Genomic DNA, 21,160 nt, shown 5'->3' on the forward strand with positions numbered 1-21,160 from the left:
TTTATTTGTTGTTGTTGTTTTCCATGATGACTCTCAAGGTATCTTGGTTTCCCAACCATCCTGTGGGAGAGAATGGGGCAAAGCTGGAGTCACTCTCCCAGCCAGGCCCCTCTGCCACTGGGCTGGCCCAGGAATCTCGGAGAGTCCGGAGACATCCTCTGTGCGCTCCAGCACCCACAGTCCTTGGCCGTTTCCTGCTTTTCTCTGCAGGAATAACGCCCAGCACTTCCAGCTCAGGCACTCTCTTGCTGAAGGACTTTCCTTGGGCAGCAGCTCAGACTTCACTCTTGCTTCTTCTGGGACTGCTCCTGCTGGCTGCTCTTGGTTTCAGCTGGAAGCTTCGCCGGGAGAAAGAGCAAGAATGCTGGACCAAAGGTAAAGCAATCAGAAGACCGAGGCAGTGAGGTCCAAAGAAGACTGTGGAAAAGGGATTGGACAGAGGGGAAGGGAGAGGACAAGGATGAAGAGGATTAGGGGATTTGAAGGTGAGATTTTTAATTCAGTCCTTCCTCCCTCAAAACCAGCAACCCTACCTCGTTAGTTCCCCCACCCTGTGACGCTGACCGTGACCTAGCTTTCCTAGTTCTAGGACAGCTCACAGGACTCACTGCACACATGATGCAGGAATGGGTCTCCCTGAGGCCCTTTCCACGTAAACCTGGCTCATCTCCTGTGGACGGTACTGATTCATCTCTTGTCCTTTCTCAGAGAAACTCCAAAGAGAGCTCCGTAAGTTCTGTGCTTCCCTCCCCTGTGTATACGATTTGAGGCCCTCTCATGTGCCTTTTATCTCATGAGGTTTCTTTGTTCTACTTCAGGCTGGAGAAAAGCCCAGAAGGTGGATGGTGAGTAAATTGGAATTTTTCTTTTTCATCTAAGACTTTATGCGCTTCATTTAATAGGTGCCTTTCTCCTGATTCTTTCCCCTGAGGCCTTGCTTACTCTTACACTATCTGGAGTTACGCCATAGAATCCCAATAGTTCTGTTCATACCTCATGGATGCCCCAAAGGTTTTTCTTCTCTTTTTTTTTTTTTCCGCTGCATTGGGTCTTCATTGCGGAGCGCGGGGTTCTTATTGCACCGGCTTCTCTTGTTGCAACGCACCGGCTTCTCATGTTGCAGCGCTCGGGCTTCTGAGGTTGCCGCACGCGGGCTTAGTTGCTCATTAGTTGCTCCGCGGCAAGTAGGGATCTTCCCAGACCAGGGCTCGAACCCTGTAGGCAGGCGGATTCTTAACCACTGCGCCACTGGGGAAGTCCCCCAAAGGTATTCAAACCTGTGGCCAAAACTGAACTCCATCTCCTTTGCTGTCAACCTGCCCTTCCTCCTCGACCCCCTGCAGCACAATGCTGCCAGCACCCACCCAAGGAAGCGCCTCTCCTCCCCTCCGGGCAAGTCCTGTTACTGCTTAGCCCAGGACCCCTTCTGAGGCATAGAATACCTCCCCCAATTTTTCTTTCTTCTTTTATCACAGATCCCTGGGATTAGGTTACCAAGACCCTTCTCTTAACAGCAAGCTGCTTCCACTCCCCCAAGAGCTGCTGCTGCCCTTTTCCTTTTAAGACTTTTAGTTTAAATAAATATTAGGAAACAGACAAGAAATCTGAAAAACAACCAGCATAAACAAGACATTGCTTCTGAAAAGTTTGCCATTGTCTAGAGTTTCAAAGTAGACTTGCTAAAATAGAAACCCGATTGCATTCTTCTCAAGTCCCAAACCTTCTGTGGCTTCCCATTGCCTTCTGCAGTCTTATTGAGAGGGGGGATGCTATGGACATTTGTAAATTCTAAAAGGATTTTTCAATTTTTTTTTTTGAAAAATTGTCTTAATTTTAATCAAAACAAACACAACCTAAGCAGATCCTATATCACCTGCTTAACATCCTTGTAATCAATTATTGCTGAGTGGTTCCAGTTTCCAAGCTAACTGCTATGTTCATAATTGCATTAGTGACAAAGGAACTCCCTAATGACAGATTTTAACTTTTAATGCTACATTTTTTAATTGGCTCCCTCAAGACTTTGAAGGTATATTTTCAGATGTATTTGGAAATTAATTTTTGCCCAACCAAGTTTCTTACATAACTCAGTTGAAGAAACACTACGTGAAAAGGTAAAGTCCAATCCGTGCACTTTTTAACCCCGCAATGCAGTCACTCGGTGGTCCAGTCCTATTTCTGCTCCATTCCTGGACACTCCCTGACACACACCGCCCTACACTGGCCTGACCGCACCACTTGCAGTTCCCCAAATCCATCATTCCGTTTCCTACTTCTGTGCCGATTTCCTCTGCCTGTTCACCACACCTGGTTGACCTTGTTTATTCTACTCATACAGACAAACTGGGACAGGCTTCTTAACCTCTCTGAAGTTCTATTTTTCCCACCTAGAAATTGATTTAATTATAACTACTACTTTGAGCAGATGTTAGGAAATGAGATAAAGGTGTGGAGGACACCCAGTACAGACGTAGCATGTAGCTAAGTTCAGTGAACATCAGCTGTGATCCTTCATCACCACATCCTTTTCCCACATCTCTGAAGGTAATGCAACCTCAGAGAGAAAAGAGAAGTGGGAGTTGCCAAACTTCCTGCCCCACGACCTGCACCTGCCCTTTCTAATCTGTTTGCTCTGTTTGCAACAGAGCAGATGTCTTTTTTCCTTTCTGAGGCTATTTCCCCACTCTCGTCCTAGACCCCTCACTCTCCAGCTTCCCTCAGGGATTCCCTATTCATTTCATTCATTCATTCATCAACTCAGCAAAGATCCACGACTATTAACTATGTGCCAGTTACTCTTCTAAGTGCCCAGGGCACAGAAATGAACACCACAGAACTTTCCCATTCACAAAGAACCTACCTTCCAGTGGAAGAAGACAGGAAAAAAAAAAAAAAAAAAAGAAATAGTAAAATATACAGTTTGGCACACGTTAATATGTACTCAGGAGATAACAGAATATTGCATTGGAAGGTGTCGTTTAAAATAGGGTGATGAATTGTACACCTGGAACTTATAAAATATTGTACATCAACTATACTTCAATTTAAAAAATTAAAATAAAATAGGGTGATGATGAAGTAGGGGAGCAAGCCACAGGAATAGCTGGGGGAAAAGCATTCCAAGAAGGGAGAACCGCAGTGCCAAAGCCCAGAGGCAGAAGCACACTGGTTTGTCTGAAGAGTAGCAAAGGAGCCAGTGTAGCCAGAGGACAGGGAGCGACCAGGAGAATCAGAAGGGGTAGGATCAGAGGGGCCTGGAGGGCCAGATCGCATACGGCCTTGAAAGTCATCATGCTGGCCTTGGCTTTGCCTCTGAGAAAGGAGCCACCAGTGAGTTTTGAGCAGAGGAGGAACTGAGCTTGACTTAACGTTTTGAGAAATTACTTTGGATGCTAAACTGAGACTGGGATGGGGGGGAAAAGGGGGAGGCTAGAAGGGGCAGGATAGAAGCCTGAAGACCAGCTGGGAGCTGCTGCAGAGATCAAGGGGAGAAGTGAGGATGGCTTATACCGAGGGGGAGTGCTGGAAGTGGTGAGAAGGGGTCAGTGCTGGAGTTATTTTAAAAATAGAGTAAAAACGCCTTGCTGATAGACTTCAATGTGGCGTGCAAGTAAAGGAGTGGATCAAGGATGACGCCAAGGTCCAAGGCCTAAGAAACTGTAAAAATGGAATTGCCATTTTCTGCGATAGGAAACCGAAAGAGAAACAGGTAGCGGGGGCAAGGGGAGTAGGTAGCACGGAATGGAAAGGTGGAAGAGGGTATCAGTGATCCAATGGAGATGCAGAGTAGGCAGCTGGATAACCAAGTGCGTAGTCCATACAGGAGGTCAGGGCTAGAAATACAACTTATTCTTTTTGCTCCTCTGTATCTTCTTCTTTTCTTGGTGACCTTGCATAACTTAAAATGCCTTTTTTTAGATTAAAAAATTGTATTAATTGGAGTATAGTTTATTTACAATATTGTGTTAGTTTCAGGTGTTTGGTTTCTTTGGAAACCATAAAGTTAAGAGGTACAAAATGTTGTGCTTAGAAACACCTTCTCTGAAGTTTAGCGTCTAGGCTGGAAATCAAGGCTGCTTCTCTGTGTCAAAGTAGCTTGGATCCTCCAGACAAGAGGGGAATATTTCATTCTCGTTGATATGATTTCCAGCAGCAAAGCTTTTTGATAGACTGTGAATTTTAAAAACGAAATTTCCCAGTGAGTCAGAAAGCAGGAAGCACTCAGAGAAGGGGGCTGTTTTGCCCCTTTGCAGCTGCAACATGACCTCGAGAGAAATACTATTTCCTGTTAAGTATGGAGTTGGCTTTATCAGGCATGTCTGTTATCCCAGCCTGATGACTGGGAGGGCAGATTTTTACTTTCTGAGCTAAGTTTTACCTTCTCACCCCTCTGTGATATCATGCCCACTCTTCTATTTTATTTTATTTATTTTATTTTATTTCTGAACTCAATCCCATGCCTTTCCTCAGTTTCCTTTATAAGTGGTTTTATGCCTGCCATTCTTCATGTGATTTGGGGGCCTAAATCCTACAGGTCCTCAAGAACCTCAAGTCCCTTCTTGTGGTATCAGCAGAGAAAGGAGCATTTCTCTGAGTAGGTGCCAGGGAAGGGACAAAATGGACCTGAGGCAGTGCTTGTCCCTGCCTCAGGTTGTTCCTGACAGGCAGTCCTGGAGCCCTCCTGCTTACACATAGCCTGTTGGAGGTAGCCCTGACTCTTAGTAAGAGTGGCCAGGTACCTGGGGCCAGACCATCAATATCTTTGGGGATGGCTGGGCATTTAGGAGCTAGGGATAGCCAGATAAAAATAACCCCCTGATCATTTTAGAACACATAACTGAAAGATACTCCTACATTTATATTTCAGACATAGCATTGATGCCTCAAGCATTTCAGAACTATGTTCTACCTGATAGGTCTGCTGAAGTCTCCAAGGGAAAGTGCACTGATGTTTGCAACTTACTTTAGAAGGTACCAAATAAATCAATAAATATTGGAATAAATAATAAATAAGGATGGATAGGGGTGTGAACAGAAGGATAGATTATAATAAAGCAAGTATAGTAAAATGTTCACTGTAGAATCTAGACCATAGGTATATTAGATGCTCACTGAAAAATTCTTTCAACTTTGCTATCCGTTTGAAAAGTTTCAAGATAAAGTGTTGATAAGTGGGGACTGGGAAGGGATGAATTGTATTTTGCTGCTGATGATAGAGACCAGAAGTACTTCTGGCTCAAATAAAACAAGATTTCTTTTCCTTTCACGTAAGGTGAATTCAGAGGGCAGCTGTCCAGAGCTGGTCCAGCAGCTCAGAGATGCATCCATGCCCCAGCCTCCTTCTGTCTTTATTCTCTGCCCTCTCAGCATGTAGTTTCCATTCTCAAGGTTGCCTCATGGTCACAAGTTGGTCACTGCACTCCAGCTCCAAAGACCATGTTCTAGGCAAGAGGAAGAAGGAGGTAGAAGATCATGGGCCTGTCTTGAGAAACATAACCCAACAACTTCCGCCTGCAAATCATTGGCTCAAACTTAGTCCCTTGGCCTCTCTTATCTATAAGGATGGGCACATTGCACTACTCCCCAAAATTGGGTTTGAGTACTAAGAAGCAGGGACCTTTTGTCTCATTGGAAATGAGAAAGCAAGATGGGTCACCACCAGCTCTACTGGAGCCATCTGAGAAAATTTGGCCAGGATTGTCTTGCCGTTTCTGCTCAAACGCTCACAGTCTGATCCAGAAATACTGCCTCAATATGGGCTGCCAGTGTTCCATCAGGATGAGAGGTACATAGGCTTCATTAAGCTGGACTCCGTGAAATTCCTTGAATGGGCCATCCAAGACATCTACCTTACCACAGAAAGAATGCTAGCTCTTTGTACATCAAAAAAAAAAAAAAAAAAAAAGCAGGAAATAGAACTTGCACAAGCAACCAGCCATCTCTACCACGGAGCCTAAATTCAAACTGTTGTAATATAATTAAATTCTGGGAATTCCCTGGCGGTCCAGTGGTTGGGACTCCATGCTTTCACTGCTGTGGGCCCGGGTTCAATCCCTGGTCGGGGGAAAAATAAAAAAATAAAAAAATATATATATATACACAGAGAGAGAGAGAGAGAGTTGGCCAAAAAGTTCGTTCAACTTTTTCCATAATATCGTACAGGAAAACCCGAACAAACTTTTTGGCCAACCCATATATAAATAAATTCCATCAGTCAAGTCATATCAAAGTCCTTTGAGCTTTAATCATTGTCTCAAGAGGCAAATAAATTGTCTTGGGAGGCGCTAGGCCACAGGTAAGACCACTTTGTCCCAAAGACCCCTGATAGAAACAGTATCCACAGACTATCCAGAATCTAACCTCGGAAAATACAGAATCCTGCTGGCAGAGTAGAAAGAAATACACATGAAAATACAAATGTAGCACAAATAAGGCTCAGAGGGTGCATGAGGCTTTTGAGCAACACCCCAAATAAGAATTTTTCTGAAAAATGTAAAACATGCCAATCGGTCACCGGCAACACTGCTTTGGGAAATCTGAAAATTATGTTATTTGGTAATGGATCCGAGACCTGAATTTCAGAGGTGCTAAAAAAGGTGGAGTGGGTCTGGTTTTCTGTTTATACTCTCATTTGGCTTATTGTAAAAGATAAATCCTCCCCCATGTGCCTGTGTACATGCAAACAGATGTTAGCAAATAGCCACAGAAACATTTTAATTAATGCACATCTTCCTCTCTTCACATGTTAAAATCTTTTATTTCTCTACTCAGTAAATCTTTTATGATATAAAATAAATCTATTATCATATAGAAGATGTAAAACAGGTATATATAATGAGATACTAATTATACACATACATATACATAAGTGGTTCAATTAGGAAAACACAGAGTGACACAGTGTGAGAATTAGGCTGGAATTTTTCTTCACCGCGTACCATCCAATACAGTTTCAGTTTTCATTTTAAACTTCCTCACTGGTTTCTGCCCAGCAACTGATGAGAAACACCCCTCTGAGCCAATTCAAAAACTAATTCTTCCACAGAATGACCCTGTTACTGCTTCTCATAGTGAGCAGGCATATTTCTTTTTCCTTTCTTCCAGGTAACAGAGCCTCTATTGATTACCTTGATTCTGAGGGCTGTGATTTTCAGATGGGATAGCCAAGAGGTAAGTGTGGGAAAATGCGTAAACGCCAGGGCCACGAGCCCTAGAAGAAGAGAGGCTGAAGAGCTGACAGTGGGCCTCCAGGGAGACCTGCATCCAGACAAAGGGATTAGGGCTTGTGTGTGCCCCAGTCAGAGGATGAGGGGGTGGAGGCAGCAGGACAATGCAAAGGCTAAAGACCTGAATTGGAAAATTTGTGGGAAAGAGACAACGTGAATGAAAAAACTTGCTAACTGCATGTTCTTAGGAGCTTACTGTGGTCAGAAAGGAGCAAAGGGCTCTTATTTCTCTTAGTCATCTCTGAGAATCTGTTCTAAGAGATTCTAAAAAGAGATGTGCCTTAAAGGTTTATATGTAAAGCTGTGCATTACAGAATTATTTGTAATTACAAAAATCTGAGCCAGCCTACATATACAAGAGTTGGAGAATGGATACAAACACACTGTCCAATCATAAAAGGGATTTTCATATAGTCATTAGGAATCATATTTTTAATAAAGAGTTTTTATTTCTAATTGTAACAAAACTGGATCGAATTTGGAGATATAAATTGTCTCTACATTTTGCTATTGTAGACTTTGCTATTGTACTTATGATGAACAGCTTTAAACATGAATGTTTGTGTTAATACCTGATTTTTTTTTTCTTTAGGAGTAATTTCTACAAGTGGAATTTCTGGGTCAAATTATAATTTTGACAATTTTCAGGCATTTAGTATATATCTATGGCCAAAATACTTCCAGAAATACTTATATTCCCATGAAGCAAAGTATATTATTACCATCACAGATTATTTAAATTTTATTCCTTCATATTTTTCTCCATTTTGAAGTTGTCTATAGTCAGGAACAAAAACCAATAAATATCCTAAAAAATTTAGTGAAAATATATTCCTCACTCTGAGGACAGCACTGAAATTGTTACCTATATAATAATAACAATAATAATACTGTCCTCTCTCTAGCAGCTTAGAGAGTAGTTTTGAAGAGCAGAGGATATGGTGAAAGGCAATCTTTTGTCTGAGGGTTGTCCGGGTTTCAGGCAGGCTCCAGAGAATTCCCAGCAGCACAGATTTCTGCTCCCAGCTCCTCTTCAACCCACCCTCTCTGCGGGCCTTGTTCCCGGCGCAGGTTATCATGGCAGCAAGTACTATGACTGCGGGCCTCATGCTGGTTTGTTTTGGGGGAATTGGTGTGAAGAGTTGGTATTTTATTTTTATTTATTTATTTATTGACATATAGTCGATTTACAGGAGTCGGTATTTTCTGAACAACGAATATGTTGCAGTCACAATAATTATTTGTAACAATTTTTAATTGTTAAGTAAAACGTGAAAACTTTTAAAATTGAAAGCATCCAAACAATTTTCAAAGTATAGGGGGCAAAGGACAAGTGTCTCTCACTCAATCTCTGATTTTCATTTTAGCATGTAGCCCTTCAGAACTCTTTTAAGGCGATCCCATAAAAATGTATATACAGATTTATAGCTTTGTTTTATGTTTTTTAATAGAATCATTCGTATTTTTCTGCAGTGTGCTTTTTGTTTAATATATCTTGATTATCTGGGTTAGTGACTGTAAATCACTCTTAACTGCCATATTGAATTCCCTCACACAGATGAGCCTTTATTTAACTAACCAGTCTCCTGTTAGTGGTTACAGTGGCTGGTTAGGTTGTTTATCTTTTTTTTTTTTTTTACTTTTAAAAATAATGCTTCAGTGTCATCCTTACACATAATTCTCTCTGCACCCATGCAAGTGCTTTGCTGGACCAGATATCTGGAAGTGAAATTGCTGAGCCAATTATGTACATTCTAAAGTTCCTATTTCACAATGTTTCATGAGTAACTGAAGTTCAAATAGGTTTTGTCACATGACTGAGATCACAAAGCTTGTGAATCATAGTGCCATTACTTACTTCCCACACCCTTTTTATTTCCAACACCTAACCTGTAGTGGGCCTGGCACACAGTGAGTGCTCAGTAAACATTTGTTGAATGAATGAAAACACACGGGTGAGACCTGGTCTTATTCCTAACTCTCCCATTCACTTGCCTTGGGATTAAGAAGTGGTAGGTTCATAGGAGTTCCCTGGCGGTCCAGTGGTTAGGTTTTGGCACTTTCACTGCAGTGGCCCGGATTCAGTCCCTGGTCGGGAAACTGAGATCCTGTAAGCTGTGCAGCTTGGCCAAAATTTAAAAAAAAAAAAAAAGAAGTGGTAGGTTCAGCCTCTGGGTGACCCAGGGAATCTGCCAGGATCTTGACCAGAGTCTGATGGAAGAGTGATTTGAACTTGGTAGTGGCCATGCGTTGGGGCCTAGAGGAGACGGCAGTATTGCTCCGCAGATGGGCACACCCTGAGTCATTTGTCGGCACACCATTCCATCTGACATTTTCAGGGAAGGAAAGAATACGTGATGGGAGAAGGGAGGGGGCTACTTCTGGAGTTCTCAGTCCTGTCTTGGAGTAATCCACCTAGGCCGACTCTCAGGGTCTCTACTATTTAGGGATGCAGCCAACTCTGGGGTGGCTGCGATGGAAGCCGAGTTAGAACTCCAGCTAGAATCAAGCCTGGCTAGTCAGCAAGGGCCACACACTTCCCTTATCACAAAAGTTCACAGTGATGCCACAGACCATGCCTAAAAGGAGGTAAAGGTGCTTTTCTGAGCCAAGACACATTTGGAAACACTGGTCTGGGACTGGGGAGTTGCAGGGGCCCTGCCTCTGAGCTGGAAGAACGCCAGCACTGCATAGAGGCGTGAGCTGTGTTGGGCTGCTATGTGCTTCTCGGTTGACATATTTGCCCCTTCTGTGCAAGTGCTAGCACATACATCTCTGCCCCTAAAAGGCACTTCTCTAGCAGTGCAAAGACCAAGATAGGAAAATTATCCATTGCTGGTGAGCCCAGAGGCAGGCCATCTGCCAAGGAGCGTTGGTGAACACATGAGGAAAGGGAAGAAAGAAAGGAATCATTTCCTTTCCAGAAATGTTTCTCCCCCAAAGAACAGATGTTTGTCCCCCAAAGAACAACTTTTTGGGGGCCACGCATGGGATTAGCTCCCCAACCAGGGATCGAACCCAGCAGTGAAAGAGCAGCGTACTAACCACTGGACGGCCAGGGAATTCCCAGAACAATTGTGAAAAGAGTGCACTAAGGCACATCAAGTTGCAACACTTGCATGTCCAGGACAGGCTTGCTCCTTGAAACCACTTTATTGAAAAATAAGAACAAACACGTTAATATAGGCAAGGCCCAGTGGGACCACAGGAGGCCAGGCTCTGCTCTCTAAGCCAGACCAAAAGAGCACTGTCATTATGGAGAAAAACACTTATCCTCATAAATTCTCCACCTCCCCTCCTCTCCATCCATTAGTTGGATGACCACCAACTAATCTGATCATCTAAAGTGAACTAAAATGCTAGTGAGTATTGATGGTTTAATATGTAACCCCTCATCCATTCACTCATTCAACAAATATTTACTGAGGTTTCCATGTGAACCACCACCATGCTACAGGCTTCTTACACATCAGGAAACAAAACAGACCAATATCATTGCTTTGTGGAGCTTACATTCTAGCAGGTGGAGACAGACGATAAATGTATATGTTCACTGGTGAAAATTCAATGGGAAAAAGAGAGCGGGTTCAGGGGGATGGGAGCAGTTTGCCATATTTCTGTGGTCAGAGAAGGTCCCATAGAGGAACTGACTTTAAAGGAAAGACTTGAAGGAGGCAAGAGGGTGAGCTTGTGAATATGCAGGGAAGAGGGTTCCAGGTAGAGGGAAGAGTTGAGGTCGAGGTCCTCTGTCATGTCCTGTTCGAGGAGCAGCAGGAAGGGCAGTGTGGCTGGAGCAGAGACAGGGAGAATAGGGGAGATGAAGTGAGGAGTGCAGGTCCTGGAGGACCATGCCGGCCACTGGAAGGACTTCAGCATCTACTCTGAGTGAAATGGGAGCCACTGGAAAGTGCTGAGCAGAGGAGTGACAGGATGTGACTCAAGGAATGTTCTGGATGTTGTGTTGAGACTGTAGGGCATACAAGCAGAATCAGGGGACCCAGAGAGGAGGGTCCCGTATTAATCAGAGTGTGATGGTGGAGGCTTGGACCTGGAGTAGCTGGGGAAGTGTGGGCAAGGGTAAAGATTCTGTACATGTTCAGACAGTAGAGCCAAGGATTTCCTGATGGGTTAGGGTTACTGTCTGTACACTTAACATACATACTTTTATGGGAGATTTTCCATATTGGAACTCAAAGGTGAAGAGACTCCCAAGCAGACATTTCGGCAGAGGAAGATCTTGGGTCATCACACTAGTGACCCTGTGTTTCGCCCTGAGTTGGCCCTGTTGAGGTGGAGAATTCTGCGTGGAAACCTCAGAATTCCACGCAGAATTATCCATCTTCTTCCAGGCCGTATTTCTGCCTGACTCCTTCTGGCATCTCTCTATTTGCAGCACAGATGAAAATGGCACGGTCCCTAGACTCCCCTCTGCTCCACCTCCTTGTCTGCATCATCTTGGTCCAGCTGCTCACCTCTTGCTCAGGTAGGGAACGATGCTGCTTTTATGTATCGGAAGCAGACAATTACCTGTTAGCGCCCAGTCAGAACATTTGACTGTTCATTCCTGGAAGTCCCGTCACAAACTGAAAGTACACATGCCATTAAGACAAATGTCATTCTGTCAGAATCCTGTTCCTCTCTAGGTTTTTCTGCCTGAGACACCCCCTTACCATCATGGCCCCAACTCCCTCTCATGGAGTTTCCCCCTTTTGCTGACCAGCTCAGTTTGCTGTGATTGGACCCCCCGGGCCCATCCTGGCCATGGTGGGTGAAGACGCTGAGCTGCCCTGTCACCTGTCCCCGAAGATGAGCGCAGAGAACATGGAACTGAAGTGGGTGAGATCCAGCTTCAGGCAAGTAGTTTTCATGTATGCACATGGCAAGGAAGTAGAAGACAGACAGACAGCAGAGTATCGAGGGAGAACTGAGTTTTTAAGAGATGGCATCACTGCAGGGAAGGCTGCTCTCCGAATTCACAGCATCAGAGCCTCTGACAGTGGAAACTACCTGTGTTATTTCCAGGATGGCAACTTCTACGAAAAAGCCTTGGTGGAGCTGAAAGTTGCAGGTGAGCCTCCGGGTTTTGTTCTGAGCTCATTCCTCTGTGGGCCCTGGCAGAGCTCGTGCTCCAAATCCACCTCGCAGAGCTCCTGGTTGATCACCAGGAACTGCCTCCGCTGCCTTCCAACTTTGTTTCTCTGAGGCCCTCGGGAAAGATGCAGGTCTTCCTCCGGGAAGACTCCCTCCTGTACCCTACAATATCAAGTAGAGAACTCCCTCCTGCTGGTCGCCAGGGTCTAAGCTGGGAAGTGGAAGGTCGGGGATGAGAAGGATAAGAAAACATCTCCTCAGAGATGGTGCACAGTGGTGTGGGTTCAGTTGCATTCCCTGTGGCTTCTGGCGCCCCTCCAGGTACACGCTGCTGTGAGCCCTGGGAAGCTGGCCTGTAGGGACAGCGCCTGTACAGCCACTGTTCCCCAACCCGAGTTCCCAGGAACACCCCTGCAGTTGCACCAGTTGACTTTAATCCTTGTTGCAGGAGGGGGAGTCCATGCCATGTGGGAAATGGGGGTCTCAGGAAGAGGCTGTTAGAGGACACTTGGTACAGACTTCGGGCTTCTGTTAGGGGATTTGGGGCAGCGTTTATGGAAGTAGGCTTTGCTCTGGATTGGATGCTGTCAGGGAGGAGGGGGGTGTAATTCTGTGGGTGGGTATCTTCATAAATCTTACCCAGGAGGAAGACTAGAGTGAAGCTAAAGCTGGGACTGGTAAAGGAGCATCGTCACTCACAGCCAGGACAGGAGGATGTTTGCTCTTCGTTGTGTTTTGGACACTGTTCGTGTTTTTCTCTCTGTTCAAACATGAATGTTGTTGGTCTTGTTTTTGTCTTGACCCGTCATAGTGACAAAGGGCCCTTTGATGCTGATGTTCCATGAAATGGCTTGTGTTCCCCAGGAGAACACCAAGACCAGGCCCATGTCCAATGTCAAAGGTTGCATTTCTCTTTCTCAGAGCATTCTCTTGCACTGTGGCTTCTGGCTGAGTTTGGTCAATGGGGAGCCATAGCTGAAGATAGAGGAGGGAAGGAGGAGAGAAGTCCGGGTACTTATGCCCCTGGATTTCTCCCTGCAGGGCCACCTCTAGCTGGCTGTGTGCTCTTCCCAAAGATCACAGCTCCTCTTATGAAAGTCCCCTCTACCTGACTCTCTCCTTTTAGGTCTTCAAAACAGCTTTCTCTCTACCTCCCTTTGGGTTTAGGGGTGGGTGGTAACAGTTCTATTGTTCCTGGCACTGGGGTATTGCTCTACCCCATATAGTTTTCTCCTCACTAATGACCACCCTTTTGTAAACAGCTTCTTAATGAAACCCTACTTTAATTATCTAACGTGGGTGTGCCATCCAATTCCTGCTGAGACCCTTACTGATACTGGAGGCTCCCAAGAACTGAGGCTCACTTGTCCCTTCCACAGCGCTGGGTTCGGATCTTCACATTGAAATGAAGGGCCATGAGGATGGAGGGATCCACCTGGGGTGCACATCCACCGGCTGGTATCCCCAGCCCCAAATACAGTGGAGAGATGCCAAGGGCCAGAACATGCCAGCTGTGGCAGCACCTCCAGCTACAGATGGAGCAGGCCTGTATGCAGTCACATCATCTCTAATGGTGAAAAGCAGCTCTGGAGAAGGGGTGTCCTGTATCATCAGAAATCCCCTCCTCAACCAGGAAAAGACAGCCCAGATTTCCATTGCAGGTCAGTACCCTGCTTAGCCTCAGGTATATTGAGCTGTGGCTATTGGAAGAAGAAAGATGTGAACACCTGGAACTAATATAATATTATAAGTCAATTATACTTCAATTTTTAAAATTCCATTAAACGCACCTTAAAAGAGGCATATGTAAAATTTAATCTGTAGAAAATTAGAAAAAAATGACAATTTAAACATTAACCAATTGAAATCTAGCATAGCCATATTAAAAAGAGAAAAGTATAAAAATAAATAAAATGAAATAAAAATGAATTTTAAAAAAGGAAAAAAGAAAAGAAAGAAGGAGGATGTGTGATTCTCTGTGCTGACTTTGCAGTGAAAACGAGGCACTGAGCAGGGTTCCAGAGTCGTCTTCTTGCTCCAGGGATGTTTCTTTTTCCCTGTTTATGTCACAAGTATTTACTGAGCATTTCCTATGTGCCAGAAACTGTGACAGGCAATGGGAATTCGGGGAGAAATGGTAAAGATCAAATCCTTAAGCAAAGACAAATGACAAAGTGGGGGTGGGGGGAATATGTACAACTCATAATTTAGAGAAAGCACTAATCTCCTTAAAATATAAAACAAACCAGTAGAAGAAAAGCAAGGATATGAATTATTCGTTCACAGAAGAGGAATGACATATGAAAGAGTGTCCAGCCTCACTCAACAGAGAAATGTGTATTAAAACATTTTCCACTTGGGAGACTGGCAACAAGATAAAACAAAACAAAACAGTGCTGTTTGATAAAACATTCTGATGGTAGGATTGTGGTGAGACAGTCACTCTTAGACATTTTTTGGTATACATAATTTGATATATTTTTGGTATGAATTGGCACAATTGCTATTGGGGGCAATATAGCAATATATATCCAAACTACCTACTTATTGATCCAAAATCCCACTTCTAGGAATTTATCTGACAGATATGCTTGCATGTGTAGAAAACTACCCACGTAAAAAGTTATTTCTTATAGCATTAATTATAAGAGCAAAAAGTTAGCGACTATGCAAATATCCACTAATGGGGAATTTTTTTTTTTTTTTTTTTTTATGGCTGTGTTGGGTCTTCGTTTCTGTGCGAGGGCTTTCTCTAGTTGTGGCAAGCGGGGGCCATTCTTCATCGCAGTGTGCGGGCCTCTCACCATCGCGGCTCTCTTGTTGCGGAGCACAGGCTCCAGACGCGCAGGCTCAGTAATTGTGGCTCACGGGCCCAGTTGCTCCACGGCATGTGGGATCTTCCCAGACCAGGGCTCGAACCCGAGTTCCCTGCATTGGCAGGCAGATTCTCAACCACTGCACCACCAGGGAAGCCCAATGGGGAATTTTTATGCAATGGAATATTGCCCAGCTCTGAAAGGAAACGCAGCCATTCCGTCTGTACTAATGTGGAAAGATTTGCAAGATACAACGTAAACAGAACAAGCAAGATACAGAGCAGTTTATACAGAATGCTATCTTTGGAGTAAACAAGAAAAAATAAGAATACATTTATATTTTTAAATTTAATATACACTTGCATAGCACTCACTATGTGTTTATAATGCTTTATAAACATTAACTTAATGTTTTAACCTTATGAGTTAGGTTTTATTATTCTATTATTATTATTATTATTATTATTATTATTATTATTAATTTTATTATCGCCCCCGTTTTACAGATTAGGACACCTGGAATAGAATGGTTAAGTAATTAGTCCAAGGTCACACTGCTAGTCAGGTGGAGGAATCAGAATTTGAACCCAGGCCCCCCAGCTCCCAAGTACACATTCTTAGTCACCATACTAGGCTGATTAAATGAGTCTAATTAAAGGAGGCGGGGAGAGAAAGTGAATAGGAGATTTGGGTGATGTTTTATGTTTTTTTATTTGATATTTGAGCCAAGTGAATATAACCTATTATAAATTTTAATTAGAAAAACTTGATTGCGATGCTCAAGTATCATTTACATGTGAGAGGCAGACATTTCAAGACAAGTAATGGTACTTGTTATTGCTATAACTATAAACCCTTACTAGGGTTTACTGCAGTCTTCCCTAAAGTTCTCTGAGAACTTAGGAAGAGAAAGATCATTTGACGGCAGGAGATAAACTCCATGATCCTTGTCCTGAGGGTGAGAGGCTAAGACTGGATCCCATTGCAGATCCCTTCTTCAGGAGGGCCCAGCGCTGGATCGCTGCCTTCGCGGGGACGCTGCCTGTCTGTCTGCTGCTTCTCGCAGGGGCTGGTTACTTCCTGTGGCTACAGAGGAAAGAAAAGGAGGCTCTATTCATGCAGAAAGAGAGAGCAGAAGAGGAAAAAGAAACGGCACGGGCAGAAAAAGAGCAGGAACAAAGAATAAAAGGTATCTGACACCGAGAGGGAATCTAAGGCCTGTGCCTACAGGAGGGAGCCGGCCTACCTCACCCTCATCCCCATCCTGCGCACCCAACCCGGCACTAGGTCTTTTTTTTTTTTACTTTTGCGTTTATTTATTTATTTATTTATCCATTTATGGCTGTGTTGGGTCTTCGTTTCTGTGCTAGGGCTTTCTCTAGTTGTGGCAAGCGGGGGCCACTCTTCATCGTGGTGCGCGGCCCTCTCATTATCGCGGCCTCTCTTGTTGCGGAGCACAGGCTCCAGACGCGCAGGCTCAGTAGTTGTGGCTCACGGGCCTAGTTGCTCCGCGGCATGTGAGATCTTCCCAGACCAGGGCTCGAACGCAGACTCTCAACCACTGCGCCACCAGGGAAGCCCACTAGGTCATTTTTAAGGTTTATTTTCTAGAGGTCCTCCTCCCTCCATCCCCATAACAGTACTTTTTTTCTTTTCTGCTTCTTTTCCAGAGACACTCGAGTATGAACTCAGTAAGTTCTGATGACCCCGGGGACCCAAGCTCATCTTCCTGTCCCCCGCTAGGCCTCTTAATGACTCATCACCTTTCTTCCATTGCAGAGTGGAGAAAGATCCAGTACATGGCTCGTGAGTGGCTCTGACATTTTCTCCGAATTCTCATCTAAGACTGTCTCTGCCTGAGTATTTTCCAGCCGGTTTCCTCAGCCCCTAACTCTGCCCTGGGCTGAAGGAATGTTCTGGATCCTTTTTCCCAAGAAAAGAAATATGGGAGGCCGACTGGGGGGAAGTTGTTGTTGGGGAGAAAGGAGGAGAGACTCATGAGTATTTTGTTTTGTTTTTTAATGGAGAAAGGGGCCTTCATTCCCGCCCGGCGCCCCCGTAAGGAAGAGAGGGGAGGAGAGAGTTGAACAGGCAGAGGGAGGAAGTAAGAAGGGTAGGCGGTCAAAAAGAAGGAGAGATGGGTGCAAAAGGAGGAGAAAGGAAATGACTCCGAAATGACAGAGTTCAGTTGATGTCTCTGCCTTTCTTCCCTTGTAGGTGGGGAGAAGTCTCAGGCCTATCCTGGTGAGTGACCTGCATGTCCTCTGAGTTTCCTGGCACATGTATATAAGCATTCAAACTTTTTCCCTGCTGTGTGACCCATTGGCGTTCCCAGTAGGAATACTCAGATCTAACCAAGAAGCTCATTTTCTGTGGGGAATACCACCCCTGCTTTTCTGCAGCCTCAGAGAGGCCCTTCAGATACAGCATCTGGGCACTTTCAGCCACTCCCCACCCTGCTGGCACACAAGCACACAACCTACTATAGCCTGGCCATGTCACCTGCAGCCCCAGCATGATGAGGAAGTCCACCATTTTTGAGACCTCTTATGCCTAATCTGTCAGAGCTGTAGATGAAGGAAGCCGGATACTGGAAGAGACTGAAGGGACACAGAAAAGGCTTATTGAGGAGAATGGATAAGGGAAAGATCAGAATTAATGACCTTTCCTTATTGTGTCTCCTTTCTTTCAGAGTGGAAGAAGGCCCTCTTCCAAGCTGGTGAGTGAATCACTATGTCCCCTAGGACAACAACCCGAGGGACCGTATTCCCTTTTTCTTCTCCAAGTCTTGAGATTCTGGGACAAGTCCCCATGACTGGGAGAGTTCCGGGCGGATGACTTGAGGTCTCGATCTCAAGGTTGTGCCCATCTCCCATGCCCTCCCACTGAGAGCCCAGAGAACCAGGGAGAATTGCTCTCCTGGGCTTCCATAGACCTTTATGGGAAGGAAGAGGCATCAAAGGTGGAGCTGAGGGGAAGGACAGGCAGAGTGAACTAATACTACAGGGAGAGCGAGGATGCAACGTGACCAAGGAGAGAAAGCAATGCTCAAAGATCTTGTCCTTTCCCAAGCTCCGTATGCCACCTCCTGTCGCTGTGTGTCCTCAAGTTACTTGATGTTTTGAGCTTCAGTCTCCTCAATTGTAGATGATGATTGTAATTCCTATTTATGTGAGAGTTGAGGTAAAGACTAAATGAGCTAATGAATGTGTATTTGGTCAAAAAAACAGCAAGAAAGAGATGGTATATTCAAAATGGGTGGCTGAAGAGAGTTTAAAGAAGGAACTATTTACAGAGGCAAAAAAGAGAGTAAAGGGAAGCCGACAAAGGAACATTCTGTCCCCCAGGACTCACAACAGTGGGGAGCTGTCACCACCCCTGGGCCTGAAGAGATAGGGAGAGGGTGCAGCCCAGAGGAAGCTATAGCTCAAGGAGAGGGCTGCCTGAGAAAAGTCATCCTTTTGTTAGAGCATCACCATCTGAAGCTGGCAGGGAAGAAAGGGGGAAAAATAAATGCTGTGCCTCTCTTCTTTCTCCTTCCAGGCTTCAGCTAGTACCTCCCATTGGCCAAATCCAGCAGGTGACCAGAGGCAAGAGAACCCAGTGACACTGTCCATAGAGGACAGATTGCCAGGGCCCAGAAGAGGGTGGAGAAAGATGGAGAGTGGGTCTGGGAGCACGTAAAGCCCCCAACATGGCCCTTAGCACAGAAAAGGCCTGGCAGCTTTTATAACATCAGGCCACTTCCTCCATGCCCAGCCCTGAGCCAAATACACAACATGTGTTGTCTTCCTACCCTAGAGATTAGTATTTTTATCCCCATTTTTCAGTTAAGAAAGTTGAGGCTTAAAGATATTATATAGCTTGGGTCTATGGGAAAAGAGAAAAGGAAAAGACATTCAGTTCATGAGTGGTAGCGCAAGGATTGAAATTTAAACCTATGTGCCTGTGAAGCACAGGTGGGCAGAGTCATTTTGGGGAGGGAAACAGGAAAAAAGTAGAAGGAAAGAGCCAGCTCCAGGTGTCAGTTAAGAAGACCCTGACCCACATCACCCTCCTCTTTCCCACTGAACTTAAGACCCCTGGGGGCTTTCTTTTGGTATTGCTAAGGGGGTCACATTCAGGGCAGGCTGGGGACACCCAGCTCTGGACTTGGGCTTCCTCAACCAGACCCAGGCCTTGAGGGCTGAGACTCTGAGATCTAGGAACAATGGCTGACCCATGACCCCATCCCCAAACTTTCTGCAGCGGATGTGATATTGGATCCGAACACAGCAAACCCCATCCTGCTTGTTTCTGATGACCAGAGGAGCTTGCAGCGAGCAGGTGAACGACAGAATCTGCCAGACAACCCCGAGAGATTTGATTGGCATTACTGTGTGCTTGGCTGCAAGAGCTTCACGTCAGGGAGACATTACTGGGAGGTAGAGGTTGGGGACAGGAAAGAGTGGCACGTCGGGGTGTGCAGGGAGAACGTGGAGAGAAAATGTTGGATTAAAATGACACCTGAGAATGGATTCTGGACTATGGGGCTGTCTGATGGGAATGACTATCGGGCTCTCACTGACCCCCGGACCAAACTGACAATTGCCAACCCTCCTCAAAAAGTGGGGATTTTCCTGGACTACGAGACTGGTGAGGTCTCCTTCTACAACGCCGCGGATGGATCTCATGTCTACACCTTCCCGCACACCTCCTTCTCTGGGCCTCTGTGGCCTGTTTTCAGGATTTTGACCTTGGAGCCCACTGCCTTGACCATTTGCCCAGCATTGACAGGAGTGGGGAGTTCCGGTGTTCCTGACCTAGAGCCTGACCTTTCTCTGGAGACCCCAGTGGCCTTGGGCTCAGCTGATGAGAATGGGGAGCCTCAGGCTGAAGTAAAGTCCTTGCTTCTCCCTGCCCGGCCTGAAGCTGAGGGCCTCTTCCCTAACAGCAACAAATCACAACCATAAAATACTGAAGACACACACTGTGTGAAGCACTTCACTAATATTAATACAATTATTTATTCCATATGGACAGTTGAGTTTGACACTGCTTTATTGTCTTCTTTATATGGAGAAAGAAACCAGGGTGCAGAAAAGTGAATTCACTTCCCAAAGGTCACTCAGCTAGTAAATGACAGCTGGGATTTGAATATAAAACATTTACGGATGATGTAAGTGTACTGGGGGTTGTGTCAAAGCTTTAAATAAATGTACTCCTTTAATCCTTACAGCAACCCTGTGATATAGCCTCATTGCACGAGTGTGGAAACTGAGGTAGGGCCGAGTTAAGCGACTTATATAATTCATCAGTTTTTGCTGATGGGGGATGTTTGGCCCCTGTCCCCCACCTCCACCCACCCTCTACCCCCTAGCCTGTTTTCCAGCCCGATTGCCCCCGTGGGGAAGGGATCATGTGCAGCCCTGAGTGTCCCTTCCCAGGGCACCCCAGGGTAAGGATCACTGTAGGTGTCTATGGAGGCCACACCCCACTGGGTTCCTTCAAGGTCAGCAGTCAGAGCCATAGGTCCAGCGCTTCACTGGATTGGCTCTGCCGGGTGAGTTGGTCCAGAGAATGAATTCACAGTGACTACATCACACAGGACTGCAAAGGGACTAAAGGCCAAAATCTTAACTACTAAAGGGCATGAGTACCACCACCGCCCCACCCCCCTCCACCCCCCAGCCAATGTGATAGGTAATCGTGGAGCCAGAACCAGTCCTCCTACGTTTCACGTCTCTAGAAAGCCTAACTTAATACCTAAAGACTGCCTGTGGAACAAGAATTTGGGAGGAATGAAGCTAGATGAACTTTAGCAGTATTTTGATCACACTGTAGAGTCCATCTCCAGGAAAGGGATATTTCCACGCCTGATCAGTGTTTGATGTTAACGGATGTTCCTTGCAGCTGTGGGTACCGGGCAGAAGTTACTCTTCATTATCATCACTATTTTGTTCACCAGTGTATCCCCTCTACTGGGCGTGTGGTTGTCAAGTTACATTTGTTAAATAAATGTGTTAATAATCTTCACTCTTCAACTAA

General features: G+C 45.2%; 1 protein-coding gene and 1 long non-coding RNA gene across 6 annotated transcripts in view; one reads left to right on the forward strand and one right to left on the reverse strand.

Annotated features, from left to right (window-relative positions):
- Positions 1-830: 830 nt before the first annotated feature.
- LOC309638607 (butyrophilin subfamily 3 member A1-like) lies at positions 831-21,148 on the forward strand. 5 transcript variants are annotated; one of them, XM_082414757.1, is made up of 12 exons: positions 831-845; positions 7,105-7,170; positions 8,209-8,313; positions 11,625-11,709; positions 11,947-12,294; positions 13,697-13,978; positions 16,122-16,322; positions 16,804-16,824; positions 16,913-16,939; positions 17,351-17,377; positions 17,826-17,852; positions 19,382-21,148. In XM_082414757.1, exons 1-12 carry the CDS (start codon positions 843-845, stop codon positions 20,083-20,085), a joined length of 1,896 nt encoding a protein of 631 aa, XP_082270883.1. In that variant the 5' UTR covers positions 831-842; the 3' UTR covers positions 20,086-21,148. The 5 variants fall into 5 exon arrangements, with proteins under 5 accessions (XP_082270883.1, XP_082270885.1, XP_082270886.1 ...); XM_082414759.1 differs by lacking the exons at positions 831-845; positions 8,209-8,313 and adding an exon at positions 13,129-13,218 and having other exon boundaries at positions 6,166-7,170; positions 11,620-11,709; XM_082414760.1 differs by lacking the exons at positions 831-845; positions 8,209-8,313 and adding an exon at positions 13,129-13,218 and having other exon boundaries at positions 6,166-7,170.
- The window catches only part of LOC309638611, a 51,860-nt gene continuing 46,783 nt past the window's right edge, over positions 16,084-21,160 (reverse strand). Inside the window, exon 3 of the long non-coding RNA XR_014251217.1 lies at positions 16,084-16,219. This is a non-coding gene — a long non-coding RNA (uncharacterized lncRNA). The remainder of the gene's footprint in view (positions 16,220-21,160) is intronic.

This window comes from Balaenoptera physalus, assembly GCF_965194825.1.
Source record: "Balaenoptera physalus genome assembly, chromosome: 11".
NCBI classification, from domain to species: Eukaryota; Metazoa; Chordata; class Mammalia; order Artiodactyla; family Balaenopteridae; genus Balaenoptera; species Balaenoptera physalus.

Coding starts and splice junctions, on each gene's coding strand:
- LOC309638607 (XM_082414757.1), top strand. Junction 7,171..8,208: donor TCAGATGGGATAGCCAAGAG/GTAAGTGTGGGA, acceptor TCCGGGTTTCAG/GCAGGCTCCAGAGAATTCCC. Junction 8,314..11,624: donor GCAGGTTATCATGGCAGCAA/GTACTATGACTG, acceptor TTTGCAGCACAG/ATGAAAATGGCACGGTCCCT.